At 41.5% G+C, this 14,897-nt stretch overlaps 2 protein-coding genes across 3 annotated transcripts; both read right to left on the bottom strand.

Moving 5' to 3' along the window:
- Positions 1-394: 394 nt before the first annotated feature.
- slc25a37 (solute carrier family 25 member 37) lies at positions 395-7,143 on the bottom strand. The gene is made up of 4 exons (XM_037481692.2): positions 6,688-7,143; positions 3,732-3,960; positions 3,443-3,499; positions 395-2,953 (listed from the first exon to the last, which is right to left on the bottom strand). Exons 1-4 carry the CDS (start codon positions 6,871-6,873, stop codon positions 2,424-2,426), a joined length of 1,002 nt encoding a protein of 333 aa, XP_037337589.2. The 5' UTR covers positions 6,874-7,143; the 3' UTR covers positions 395-2,423.
- A 1,612-nt stretch (positions 7,144-8,755) lies between these two features.
- Positions 8,756-14,821, bottom strand: entpd4 (ectonucleoside triphosphate diphosphohydrolase 4). Of its 2 annotated transcripts, none has more exons than XM_037481646.2 (13): positions 14,476-14,821; positions 14,103-14,222; positions 13,773-13,970; positions 13,483-13,688; positions 13,190-13,340; positions 12,931-13,034; positions 12,783-12,842; positions 12,458-12,612; positions 11,244-11,410; positions 10,838-11,162; positions 10,593-10,678; positions 10,343-10,504; positions 8,756-9,847 (listed from the first exon to the last, which is right to left on the bottom strand). In XM_037481646.2, exons 2-13 carry the CDS (start codon positions 14,108-14,110, stop codon positions 9,625-9,627), a joined length of 1,845 nt encoding a protein of 614 aa, XP_037337543.2. In that variant the 5' UTR covers positions 14,111-14,222; positions 14,476-14,821; the 3' UTR covers positions 8,756-9,624. The 2 variants fall into 2 exon arrangements, with proteins under 2 accessions (XP_037337543.2, XP_037337544.2); XM_037481647.2 differs by having other exon boundaries at positions 12,482-12,612.
- Between the last annotated feature and the right edge of the window lie 76 nt (positions 14,822-14,897).

The raw sequence follows: 14,897 nt of genomic DNA, 5'->3' as shown, positions 1-14,897 counted from the left end.
ATATTCAACCCTAAAAGGTGTTTCCATTATGAGCCTTTTCATATGCCAACAACTGGTGAAAAAGGGTATAAGACATCCCAAATAAGAGTTTTGATTAAGTGTATTTATGAGAGATAAAACATAAACATGCACAATAGATGAACACTGTTGATAACCTTGTTAATCAGTGCAAGCAAAAAAGGGAGAACTGCATTCATGTTCATGGCCATCCCTTTTGTGAAATGAGTACCAATTTAAACTGTATCGTAGTGTTTATAAGGACTCATCCATTTCAACAGCAGTTATAACGGGTGTTGTTCCTTGTTTCAGGTTGAAATTTATGTTTAGCTTGTAAAACTCTTCAAACTTTAGAGACGAAACACGTGATAATAAAACAGAAAAAAGCACAAAAACCCTGCATTCCTCACTTGCATGTTTATTTCAGGTCCAGTGTTACATACTGCAGCAGCATTATCACTATCATTTCATATTTGCATGATCATACTTTCCAGCATTCCTGTTCTGGACATGGCGATCTTTCAAAAAAACATCCCAGCTCCCATTAAAATTATTTGTGCATACTAAAACTATTTACATGATGAAAACCTTCATAGAATATTAGCTCTCCTGTCATTTTTTAAAAGGTAAAGAAACAATTTGACATTTTAATAGTACAGGACAAAAGTGTTGCAAAACAGTTTGGGAATGAATTTTAAAAAAAAGGGGGAGGAAAAGCAATGATTATAATGCAAATAAATAAAAATAATATAATCTGCTTGAGTTGTCAGTAGACTCAATTGAACAAAAATAAACACAATGCGGGCCACAAACAGAGAAAACTAATTCCGTCGAAAGAATAACATGGATCTCTGCTCATTGAGACACAATACAGATCATGTTATTTTCCAAACTTATTAAATACCTTGCCAAAAATCATACAATTTTTGCTTTTCCTGTAGTACTGAAAGTCAAAAGGGGGGAAAATGGAAACACTGAGCCATAAAATACTTCTCCCACTTCAAGCCTCTTGAGGATTTAGAATTTAAGTGATTAAACATTTGAAGATTACTTTGGTCGGAAACAATGTGGCAATAGATGGCATGACACGTCACGCAGGCAGGCCAAAGGGATTGCAATCACAGGTTAAAAGTAAGATGCATAGAATGCATGTCTTTGGTATAGTGACACTCTACAAGCAAAGAATCTGAGGGTTTGTGGGACCACTGGAATTCGACAAACTCTTAACTTTACCAAAGGGAGGGAAAAAAAAAATCCTCCATGATTAAAAACAAATAAATCTAACTGCTGGCTGGATAACATGAGCATCTGGAGGAATTTTTTGACTACGGAATGGAAAATATTCAAGAATTTGGCGAGAGCAAAGAGCAGATAGTAAATGTGAAACTACAACAGGATGAGTGACAATAAAAGAAACAGCTTTGTCTGCTTAAGCTGATCAGACCGTTACTGGTCTGATGGTCACAAAGAAGTCCCCCAATTTCAAAATAAAATAAAAGTTGGATGCATTTTGAATCACCGAGTTTGCATTTAAATGATCACTCCTACTGTAAAAAGTCCTCCTACTGCAACCTTTAGTTTCAAGGTCATTATGACACAAACCAGTACAAATGCATGGTTGGGACACAGAAAACATCCCGAATCAGCCTTATTCGATCCACCTTTGGACTCACGCCTTCTCAGAAATGCTACTTTTTTTTTAACAATGCCAATTGCTGGACTATTACCACCTACAGACGTTGATACTGAGAGAGAAGGAGGGTCTCTCAGTAGGAAACGTGTACTTTGCATTTAAAGAAAACAGGAGTGCAGATTACTGGCATTTGACAGTGTGGTGCATAGACAATACCCAACTCAGTTAAGAATGTTATGGCATAAGGAGCCCCTATAACATGTAATCTTATTTCAGAATAAAACACCTTTCTGCTAGAAAAAATAAACATGGAAATTGGATTTCCGGTGTCAAAAAGCAAGGGGCAAACATGGTGAAGTGGTGTTTAATATTTATGAGGCACTTGGAAAGCGCAGCTGGAGTGAAAATGAGGAATTTGCCATGTGAATGCGTGTTCTCTTCTGTAAATACAAAATAAACAAAACAAACAGCATTGTGTTTCCACCACATCCGTAAAAAAAATAGAAGCCCCTGACGCATAACAAAATAAATAAAAAGGTCCAACATTAAGATATATACACATCATTCAAGACAACTTCATTCCACGTTTTAAAAAAAGAAGTGTTTGTGGGGTGAAGGAGGAAAAAGATGGAGACTCTTCCTTGTGCGGCTGTCCTTTTACGCATTGAAATCTCTGTTGCGTAATCCTGGTTGCTGCCGATGCCTCACCATGACGACTTCCCCGTGAGACGATGAGATCCCAAAGCTCCGGGGTTAAAATCATCTTTGTGGTTTGCGCCCAAAACACTCTCCACTACCTCGGCCGAGGTCCCGCCTCCCGTTCATGCCGCTGCTTAGTCAGGAAGTACTTGAAGAACTCGTACACTGACCAGGCGATGGCAGTGGAGGGCATCTGGTAAATAACCCGAGCTTGGGCCCCTTTGAAAAAGGCCGCCATTCCGCCGAGCCGGTACACCGTCCTGAAGGCGTTCGCCATCCCCGACAAGTGGCCGCTGACGTTGACGGAGCTGAGCGCTACGTTCTCCTGCGTGTTGAGCAGAGTTTTGCACACGTCGAGGGGAGTGGTTATCGCCGCGGAGAGGGCTCCCGCCGCCGCTCCCGACGCGATGTGGCTGCCGGGGTGGTACAGCCTGTGAGGATTCAACTGTTCCTGCATCAGCTCGTAGGTGATGAAGTGAACGGCCTGGAAGGGGATGTTCATCGTCAGCTGCGTGCTGTAGCTGCGGTAGAAGGCGCCCAAACCTTCGTTGCGCGTTAGTGTTTGGAGACAGTCCCAAATACCTCGGTACGGGGAGTTGTACATTTGCATCCTCTGCTTTACCACTGAGCCAAGGAAAACAAAACAGTGTTGGCATGAGTTATCCTTTCATGTGCCTTCTATTCAACTTGATACTTCAAGCTTCAAAAGTAATGATCTTGAAAAAGTCACTTTTGCTAAATGAGGTAATGGAAGCGTTGACTGATTGTGGATTATTTTATATTTTCAATTCCTGTCCCATGCAAACAAAACCAACAATGCATCGGTTTGTTTATGGGATCCTCCCCGACTATGGCACCAAACCCTAAATAGTTGCACTAGGTTTTACTCCAGTCAACAGAAGATTAGTTAGACTTTTGCTGGGGACTATTTTCTGATGAGGAAAGTTCCATATTTTGTGGCGTGAATATTTATGGGTTGACTCAAAATAAACCTGTGCATTGGTAAATTGTAATGAAGGAGGGGGTCTTCCGGTGCAAAGATGGGAAGCACAGATAACACTTCTTTCAGTCAGTGAAGAAAGTATTCATATGGAAAGAACCATTTTTTCTTACCCTCAGCAGGGTTCATGATTGCATCGTGGAGAACGGTGGCCACACTACCCGCCACACCTGTAAGTACATTAACATATTTTGTAAGGTCTAAATTAAAATATACCGAACAGTGTTTGCCAGAATTTTAACAATACTTTACATGTTTAGTAGTTTGCAGTGATTAACTAATGCACTGCATATCCCATGTTTGGCTTTAGAACTCCTTATGTAAACCATATATGGCATTAAAACAATGCTTCCTTGTTGCTTAGCCTTGTGTGAAAGCCGTGACAATTAAGTGAACACGTACCATTGGCTAAATGGCTGTTTCCGCCACTCTGAATGACGTCACTTAGTGAACGTTTGACCCGTTCGTAGCAGGCAAAGTAGAGCGCGTGTGCGGGCCCCGCTCCAATCATTGTGATGTTGAGGCCCCTCAGCGGTCTGAGCATCCCCTCCGTCTGGATGATCCTTTTCAGAGCCTGATACACACTCCTGTACTGTGCATTGGGCTCTGGCTGCAGGCTCTGCATCCTTGTCTGGAAAAAAAAAAAATGGAGATTTTTAAACTACTATTCATCATTTGCTAAAGAAATAAAGCCAGAGCTCTGCATGAATGTGGCTCTGAGTGGTTTTAAAGTGCGCACCTGTTAGTCAAATGCTAATCAATGTATTGTTCCGCCTCGTGCCGACACGTTGTTCTGACATCAAGTGTACTTGGTAGCAGTGAGGTCCTGACTGAGTGATGTGTGTGTCTCCCTCCCAGGGTTGGTGTGGGAGGCTTTGGCAGCTCTTTGTTTGACTCAACCCTTCCAAGATATCTGGACCACAAAGGATGTTTTTATTTGCAAAGAGATCGGCTACATCCATCTCCAGCATGTTTCCTTCCTTCGGCTAAACAATAAAATATCTATTTAATTTCCGTTTGATAAAGATTTTGGTGGAGGGGGCACAATGAACTTGGTAGTGCGGTTTATATTTCAAGCTTGTGTGACTAAATGTATTTACCACAAGCCCCATTGTTTAACTACTTACAATATCAGTTTGCTCTCAACATAGTCTCAAGGGGAAATGATTGTGGGCAAGTAGAAAGCAAAGCCACAGGCAGCTCAAACTGTTTAACAGGACCAGGCTCTGATAACTATATGAATGCATCTCATCCCAGTGAGACCAACGACACGAACCAAAAGCAGAATACTCAATGTGTATGAACACGTACGCACATTGTAGTAAGGTGTAAACTTCTAAAATGTTGGAAAGCTGTTGGTCTGGGATAGGATTTTAAAAAGTGGCATGTTTGTTCTTGCATCGACACTAAACACCAGAAAACAATGATGACCATTTGTATGCATCATTATCAGACTTCTAACTCTCTAATACTGATAAAAGTATTGAACTTTTTGGGCTGTAAGAACAATGTGTGACAAAGTGGACACATTGAAGGAAAGTCTGTAATATGCAACAAGTATCTGTTGGTTCAAATACAGAGTCAATAAACAAGAGCTTGGTAATGGAAAGTGAATCAAGAACAGTGAGTTGAAAGCATTAAGTGTGTTCACATTTGGTTGTAACTTTTGAACGAGCAAACAGATAAGATCCTAATCAGGTTTGTAACAGAATATGATGCCTTTATTAATGATTTACTTGATCAATTCAAAGTTAATTGATGTTATCTGGTAACACACAATACAAATGAACATTTACTACTTGTTTCTACGTTACACGCGTTAAACATCAGCACTGTTTGTGTATAAATATGTCATACATTTTATGATCCATTAAAAATAAAATATAATAATAAAAGGACACACCCACATCAATTACATTACACACGTTGGGCTGTCCGGTGTCTGTCGGTTTGCTAATCGTCACAACAGAAGAGTGACAGCAGACACACACCCTTCACTGTGCGAGGCGGATTCAAAATGTGCACCACAGCGATAAGACCCGCCTCCCTGCATTAGCAGAAGATACTCCGAGCCCTAGCTAGGCCGTTTTTGTTCTTCATTACTTTACTAGTCACAAATAATTCAAAAGGATTGAGTTATCTGGTACCTCCAGACACTTAGAGTAAATGTGCCACCATAGCGGAAAGGTGCTTGTGTAAACCTGAAGAGGAAATAGCAACACTGGTTTGTGAAATAGAGGCACTTTTTGGAAAGACCGACTGAAAAAAAAAAAAAGAGGATATAGTTTTTTTTTTCTTCCTTCAAGTGTGTTAATGAATTTCCAGGTGGCACATCAAGATGATCGTTAGCGCAGGATGCCAATCAGCCAGAACAACAGTACATTGTTAGAGAATAATAGCTGAGCAGAAGAGGAGGATTGTAGGTGCAAAGTTCACTTTAAAAGTGTCGATTTACTTTGCAGATCCGAGCCAAATTTGTAACAATCTTCAAACTAACAATTCATTTAATTCAGTTTCCGCACATTAACTTTAACCATGGCTTTAACCTCATGAAGGCACTTATTGATTAGCAGAATGTTCTTCATTTGTGGCACATAAATAGTGCTGAAGTTAAAAGGGATTTCTGTTTTTGTGAACCCTGGTCTGGTCCAACAATTATAAATCCAGAGTATCACCTCACTAATTTGAGCCTTATGGATGACATTAAAAATATTTTAAACCTTAACCCTAAGAAAAATAATTATACATATGCTCAAGGGACAACAGGGCCACAGGAAATTACGTTGATGTTCTGGGTGTAGTTCTAAATTTCAAAGTCATATTATTTACCGACAAACCAGGTATTGACCTTCACATTCAATATAGAAGGCACGGATAACCCATTCTGACATGAATTACTTTAGAAGTATATAACCTCATACGTAGGTGGGCATCAGAAATGTTTTGAAACACAGCCAGACGACCTTACGATTCAATTAAGGAGAACTTTTGTGTGACCGAACTGACTGTGACATCATGTGTGGATTGAGGCGACTCTGGACCTCCACTCAATTTGCCATGTTGGCGAAGTTACCAGTTGCCTCGAAAAAGAAACTAAAATAAAAGTATACGTGTAGTACTTGTTCGGGTTGGCCGTCCCGATATGATTCAAGTAATAACCTCCTGCTCAACTAGTTGGACCAGTAGGCTCAAATGAGCTAACACCGAGGCTAACGGGGCTGCAGGTTGAACATAGCTAATGTTCGTTAGCAACCAGCGGAGTTAACAACGCTTTGCAGGCGGTCAGTGAAGGAGAGTCTCAAATGGGTGGTGGGGGAGACGGAGGGAGCGAGAGCCACCTTGTTACGTGTTACGTTACCTTGACAGAATCCACGGGGTACATCACGGTGTGCTCCAGCACGCCAGCCACGGCTCCCGCTGTCATGTGGGTCGCCACCGAGACATGAGGTGGCAAACTCTCGTAGTCGCTGTCGGAAGGCTCGTCGTTGCTTTTGACCTGCGACATCTCCAGGGAAGCCCCCACCGGGTCCGAGCTCAGCTCCATGCGTGGGGAGCTCTCTCTCTCCGTCTCGGTCGGTCCTCCGCACCCGATAGATACCACTTAGGGAGGCGGCGGCATGGATAACCACAACATCATCTCTACTTACGGGACTTCCAGCGCCCGTTGTGACGTACACTTGACAGAGGCGGGGCTAACGTGAATGTAGACCAATCGTTTTACATTTACTCGACAGTGAGGCGGGCTCTTGGTTTGAGTCGACCAATGAAAAGTTTCCGTGGTAGGTTCCTCTGACACTTCCCTGTGCATCCCTGCTTCTCTCGGTTTTTGAATGGGTTTGACAGAAATGCAATCGCGGTGGTCCTTCTTGAATAGATTAGTAGGTTTGGTCTCCTTATCAGGCGACATCTGTTTGTATTTATATCATGTAGAAAGTGTGTAGCTTTCCTATTTAATGACAACGTGTCGTCAATGTCCTGGCACTGAATGGCCGTATTAGGGGTCAACATAACTAATATTAATATCCCCAGGCTGTTCTAAATAAATATTGAGAGTAGATATTTTGTATGTGCTCATTGTGCAGAAAGATCCCGTTACATAGAGTCAAATTAATAATATGTATTATTTTGACTCATATTCATATTAGAATTTAATTAATGCCCTCGTTGATCCAATGCCTTCTACTTTGCATATTGAATGATTATTTAATCAAGAGCTTTAGCTACAATTTCATCATCTGACCTTTATAAGACTTGCTCAGTAACTTCCAAAATACACATGGGGGAGCTAAAAGTACAATATCTTTCTGAAACGCACTACAATAATAATAATATTAATTGTATTTTTATATAATTAATATTAAGCTGGGACAATGTGACACAAACAAAAGAAAAAATGAAACATAAAGAGGCTGCAATCAGAGGGGAAAAAACGAAGAGGCAAAAGAGAACATTTACAGACAGGAAATACGTAACGTGATTTTTTTGTTATTTCTTTTTTTGTACTCTGTCTAGAATAGAAACAAATTATATAAAGTATTCATTTTAAAAAGTTAAAATGAAGAATGAGAGCTAGTGAAACAATGTCACAGCAGCATCTCACCAATAAACCTCTTAAACTCAAACTTGTCTGCACACATCATCCCTAATTTGCATCAAACGGGGAGGAACCCATCCATACATTCTGCTCCTGAGATAGTGAGATACAGTTATCACGTCCAAACCGGTAGCATAGCTGACACCCAGATAATCGGCTGATTTCACCGACTTGGAGGGTGGGGGTATTGTTTTTCTGTTAATCCTTTTTACACACCAGACCTGACCTTTTGTCTTGTGAATGTTGTTCAACAATTGAGTGGCCAACGATTTGATTAGTAAATTAAGTATAAAACCATGCTGTGTGACCATTGGCTGAAACAAACAGCCGACTACGGTGTCACTGTGGGTGTGTTGACAAAGCAGTGTGGCATATCGATGACTCAGCGTTATAGGAGCCTTGGATCTAAAAGAGACATTTGTTTGAGGAGTGTTGTTACAGGTTGTATGCTATAGGTCAACTACATTTAAAACAAGACCGCACCTTGTAATGGCACAAAAGGTAGTAGTCTAGTGACCACCACCTCATCTTCATACACTATTTGACAAACTTGAGTCAATTGTTATAATTTTGCACTATACTGTTGAAAATATGACTTGATATCTATACAATATGTCTAAATTCAGTTTAGTTGCGTAACAGAACAAGCTAATGTTTAGCTAGGTATTTTGTACTGCGAAGTGTACACTAAGAGTATATTCCCATCCAAGTTTCAATCTGTAAGTGCATTAGTAGAGTAATACGATTTGAGTACGATAGATTTTTCTTTACAAACAGCCGATTTCAGCTTTACTTCAAGAAAGACACTCAAATAAAAAAAGCCACACAAATATACCATAAAACTTTTATCACTGATTTGTAAAGTGACAACACTTATATCACATTCATCTGTGCAAACATACCCAGATAGATCGTTTTCATATAAATAATGGGGCATGTGCTCTCATTCACATTCCCCTCACAGCAATGATATGACGGCTTCTGAAAATGAAGTCCAACACAAGTAAATGCAAAAAAGGTAACCAACTTCAAAGTCAGATAGCAAAACAAAAGAACTCTTGACAAAAAAAATAAAAAAGGTTTTAAAGAGTTCCCCACCAGTGAGAAGACATGTATTGCACTAATACGGCTCTTAAAGGCTAGTCGTCTTGTTGAGGCATAACAATTTGGCGGAGACACAAAAGACACATTCCAGCCGGGCAGCGCGTCACATGTGCACCTTTCGGCAAATATAGTAATTTGTATTGCAGTTGAGGTTCCTAGAGAAATAGCGAGTGCTTGTACCATTTAGTAACTACAAAACCTACAAAGAAAGATGTGATCATAAACACAAAAGGGATAAAGAAATAAATCTTCAAGATGTCAGACTTCCTGAAATTTAAAGTAGAGACTATAGATCCCATTCCAAATTAAATACCGTTGTGTTTGTCTTATATAAAATGGAGAAAGAATGTGGATTCTAAAAAAAAAGGCATGCATTATTATAATCAAACAAAATAACTTAAACGCAAATATTTTCATGGCTCAATCCGAAGACTCAAACATAATGTTTCTCATATGTCCAATTCTCAATAACATCTGTTGTTATTGTCGTTTAGGGTTTTCAGGTTAGCTCACTGAACAAGCTGACGGGCTCGTAGAGAACATGTGATCGGCTTTAGATAGTCAGATATTTTCCATGACTTTACGCCGCAGACCATTTTAGAGAGCGATAGGGAGTGAGGGGGAGTCGAGGCCCTCCTCCAACCACTGCACAGCGGAAGGGGTGCTGCGCCGATGGATGCGACGGAGTCGCAGCAAGTACAGCATAATAGACAACAACACAATGAAGAAACAAGCAAGGAATAAGTAGTGGTTGTTGACAAAGGAGAAGCTGTGCCGCCAGTGAGAATGCACTCCTTTCAGGCTTTCCTGAGGGATGTCCCTGGAAGGGGCAAAAAAAAAAAATCAAAAAACCTAAAATACATATTAGATCAACTCTGAACAAAGAAATGCTCCGTAGACAAAAAGTTCAGGTTGCACGTTTTGAAAGTATGCATAATAAGTGACAAGAATCCAAACCATCTTATACAAAGTTGATCAGGACCTGCTAGTCACCAGGATACCGGTTTGGTTGGATAATTTGTTTTTGTCATTCAGTTTAACTTTTGCCTTTGGCAGAGTTTTAAATCACTATTTAGGATCCACTAAAGACCAGTAATGCTTACAGAGTCAGTGGCTGACTCTGTAAGCATTAGTGCTTTAACCAGCCTGTCTTGGGTGCCCATCAATATTTAAATTTATCAGTATCAAAGATAGCTCTGAATATTTGCCAATTATTTCTACAGACATTAAAGACAAGCTCATTAATGGTCACTACTTAATATGTTATCAGTAGAATGACTAAGAACGGGTCAAATCTGAGGGAAAACCATCTTACCTCAAAGGCAGAAACCGTGTTCTGTAAAGAATAGCTCCAAGAGTCCATTGGACCTCCTTATCATAGACCAACAGGGCCGTCTTCAGGTTTTTATAATTAGCTGGGAAAGAGAAGCCTGAGTGCAACACTTCATACATCCATGCTGATTTAAAGCACTGGTACCTGCAGGCATGAAAACAAAATCATTGATAAACCACTATTTTCTTTCTGCGACTGTCACAAGCACTTTTTATAACCCTGTGTGACTTACTTCAGTCGGTGAAGGTCGGCGTGTGAGGCATACAAGCCAGAGTCAAAGCGTTCCTTCAGAGTCTTCCACTGGGTGGCGCAGTAACTCTGTGAATGGTAAACAACAACATCGGGAGAGTTTATAGTGGCAAGACCTCAATAAATAAGACCCTACCCTCTGTTGCTCCCTAATGATTAGGGGACAACGTTACTTATTGAGGGTTTCATGCCTTGTGAGAGTATGTGATCTTTCTATGAAAGATGTACCGTGGCAGCCTGGGCATATTTGGAAACGTTATAATCCCCTCCCATGCGCAGCACGTCTTCCGTGCAGTAGTAGAACTCAGAGAACCCGTAGAACTGGCTGTTGACGTAATCGATGGCTGGCTGGTAGACTCCGCTGAGGGAAGTGAGGGTCTCGTTGGTGCGGTTGAGGAACGGCTGGAGAATCTGTCGACACTGGTCAAAGGCTCCTGTGCCTCGCAGATGCAGCTTCTGGGTCGAAGGACCAATTTCGTCCAGCATGTCCGCAGGTAGACATGGGTCCAGGATGGGAGACTCTGCCGTCTCACCTGTGTGCTGACCTAACAGCCTGGAGAAATCAGTAACACAGTAAAAAACACACACACACAATACTCTGTACTGCACTACACTTGAACGCTGTGGATCTCACTTGTTTCGAGTGGCAGTATTTCCGATGACACTCTCCTCATATCTCTGGCGTGCTGCATTTCCTCCAAAACCCAGGAAGGTGGAGACATAAACGCGATAAACATGCTCGGTGCGATGCGCATCGCAACCCAAGTTGAACTCGGCCAGCAAGTTCTTCGCAACTTCCTCCTGGGAAAAAAAATAGAAATCACTTTGGGAATGATGACACCCTCATATTAATATCTATAACGTTTCTTTGAATCTTACATTCGACTGCTAACATGCATGTACGAAATAAGATCTCAATCCTACATTCTAGAAATTACTACAATATCTTTGATAATGTAGAATATCTTAAAATATTGAGGCCATAGGCTAATTATATTTTGAAACTAAAGTCAGCTATATTTGACATATTGTACTGTACTATATTTCATTTACACATAGTACAGTATATAGCAATCTTAATAATTTAAAACAATAAATGCAATTAAGTAAATAGCTGACAGTTTCAGAAATTTATATTCTTAAAATATGCAAAGGCCAATTAGAATGCAATCTCAAAAGGTTTCAATGGTTCCCACTGTATTATACAAAGCATTACGGCCTTTAAATAAATAACTTAACTTATAATTCAACCCTGATAAAGAAATAACATCGATTTGTTTGATGTTATTTTATATCGCCAAGTGATGCTACCAAAATAAAACATGTCATTTGACCCACTTAAGACCTTCAATTGTGTGTCTTAATTTGTGTATGTGAACAAGCAAGGTGTTCATCTTCGCTAATTAGGGTAAATAAATGGACTCCTTAAACTAACAAAGACATTATAACAACACAGGTACAAACATTTATTTGGTTATAAACATATTGTATATTGTTGAGTGAGGTGAAATGAGAACAAAAAGGTGCTATTGGTGTAGGCCAAACCTGCTTATGTATGTAAATCACTAATAACACACAAAAACAGTTGACACAAGCAACCTCCATTGTATTTGATTCATTAATATAAGCCTCCTATATATCCTGCTATGGACTCATGCAACGGTCTTACAGTACGCTTCAAAAGTGATGAATGGAGAGCAGACCATCTCCACGGGCCAAAAATGGTGCACACAGGGGGGGTTTTTTACCGGGGAATGACAGGTTGAGGTTGAAAGGAGGGAGAAGAACATAGGGTGATTGACAAAAAAAACAGACAGAGCAAAAACAGAATTGGTTGTGCATAATAACCTGTTGTGGAGAAGCAAAGCTTACAGTTTGGGGCACTTCGTATGCGATCTGTGTGGAGACCCCGCCCATGTCCAGCACGCCGGCGGTCCTCTTCCTCATCCGCGCCTCCTGCTGATCGCTGCCTGGGACGTGGACCGCCACTACAGCTTCACCATCTGGAAAGGTTGACAGGAGAAAGGTTGACAGGAGAAAGGTGATGGAGTCAGGTGATGGAGTCAGGTGATGGAGTCAGGTGATGGAGTCAGGTGACTGCATTTTTGTTAGTGTTGCAGACAGAACAATTTTCTTTTTTAAACTGTTGAAACACTACTCATTGGGTCCTTACCATTGTGCACATGGTTAAACCTTCCAAGGACAAAGTTTATTCCGATCCATGCATAGACGCCTGAAGCAAAAGATTACAAAACAGCTCATTTATCATTTATACATTTTAGATTTAAGCTCAGCCTACTGAATTTCATTGCTATATTTACCTTCCTGTTTTCCAGATATCACTTCCACATGGGAGTCAGAGAAGAGGAAGTTGAAGTGGACTGGGATGTCAGTTCGCAGATCCTCAAGAAGTGCTTCTTGTTGACTAAAACAAAAAATGCCTCATTAGAAAACATTACCACCTTCTTCTTTGCAGTGACAGTTTGCATTGTTCAGACCTGCTGTGTGAACATTTCTCGCTAATAAATATATCAGCGTCTTCTGGAACTTGTGCAGGTTTGTATTATAAAGATACCGTACCTTTCAGGGAGGATTCTCATTCCGGCTGTGCACAGGATGTACAAAGGTGTTTCTTGGTGTTTATTTTTGGGAATATGTTGGGCAGCAAAGCTCAGCAGTGGATGGATATAATCACTGGCTTTCTCAGGTGTTTTAGCCAAATCAGAGATTCCTACAAGAGAAAACAAACCAAAAATAGCATGTTAAAGTAGGTAATTAACAAGCTAGCATGTAAGGGTTTGTTATATTTCATCATTTGAAGATTATTGATTAACAAAAAACCAGGCGAGGTCGTTCGGTCGCGCATATCCTACCCGGTTTGATCTTCATGACTACAGGCTTGCGGTGTTGATCTCTCATTTGCCGAATGTCCAAAAGTTCCTGGGGATTACCATTGTGCCGGGGCCAACAGTACACAAATACCCTTGAGCCACTGCTGCCACAGTCCACCACCAGGCCATAGTTCAGGTTGGGGTTGCTAGTATCTGTCGCATCCACGTCACTCACCTTCGCCAAGTGCCTTTTGGACAACAGAGAAACGCGAGAGAATGTTGCTCATCGTTCATCCCAACGTAAAACACCGAGCAGACGCTTGGCAGTGTACCTGTGGAAGTGATTTTCCTCTCTGATCCAGCTGACGTGGCCCTTCCCAGACGCCAGCAGCAGGTAGAGCAGTCCAATGAGGCAGAGCAGCAGGCCGATGAAGAGCAGCTGTCGGAAGGAAGGGATCAGGAGCCGAGGAAGCCCCTGGGAGGAGAGGCTGAAGTGCCACGGGGCCGGGAAGAGGCACGAGAAGCTGATCCTGTCAACGGATGTACGAGGGGACAACCTGAGCAAAGCAGCTAGGCCTAAAATTGTCACAGATGTGCGACGACGTCACGAGGCACGATCCACATCCCCCCCCCCCCCAAAAAAAAATGAAAGCAAAACAAACCTTCCCATGATGTGGGTCGTCTTCTACTTGGTAATGCACTTGATCGTATCAGTCGTCCGCAGGTCGGCGCTTCGGCTCGTTCCACAGCTGCGTCCCATCCTTCCCAAATGTCATCGCGAGCTTTCAGGGCGACAGATCCAAACATGTACATTGGAAGGGGAACTTCTGAGGCCAGGTGAGTGACGGCCTGTCGACAACTGGGCTAAATCGAAAAGACGACCGGGCAGCACCACGCAGGTTTGTGGATATCTAACGTTACCTAAAGTGACGCGTGCTGAAGGAGAAGCATTTTTCTTTTTTGAAATGTTAGGAATCGTCGGTTTTAACACGGTAAAGTTGTACGTCCGGGGCCTTTACATGATTTCATACTTACCAGAATAAATGGTCTCCCCCCCCCTAGTCCCGGGTCAGCCGCATGCTAACCGCTGGCTAATGTTTAGCCGATCTGTGGCAGGTCTCCGGGGAGTGACGTGTTCGGCCCGAACCCGGTGCGCTGGATTTTGACTCCACGTTGCCCGGATGACGAGTTCAGCGACAGAGAGCAAAAGCCTCACAGCAACCGAAAAGACTCTCTTCGTCTTCTCTTATGTTTAATGGCGCGTTGCAACCGAGGCTTGGGCGCTTTACTGACATCTACTTGCTGGAATGTGAACCACAAAAGTCACTAGTCGGCCGGAACATAAATCTGTCTTTGCTCATTGACATTTATGCCACTGTTCCTCATCATATATCTTTTTGTTGTGTATTTTTTAATAGCTTAAAATGTTAATTTTTTTTCTTACATTATAGTTGGCT

The sequence above is a fragment of the Pungitius pungitius genome, chromosome 5, assembly GCF_949316345.1.
Source record: "Pungitius pungitius chromosome 5, fPunPun2.1, whole genome shotgun sequence".
NCBI lineage: Eukaryota > Metazoa > Chordata > Actinopteri > Perciformes > Gasterosteidae > Pungitius > Pungitius pungitius.
Note: the sequence above shows the minus strand (reverse complement) of the source record. Positions and strands in the feature narration are given on the sequence as shown.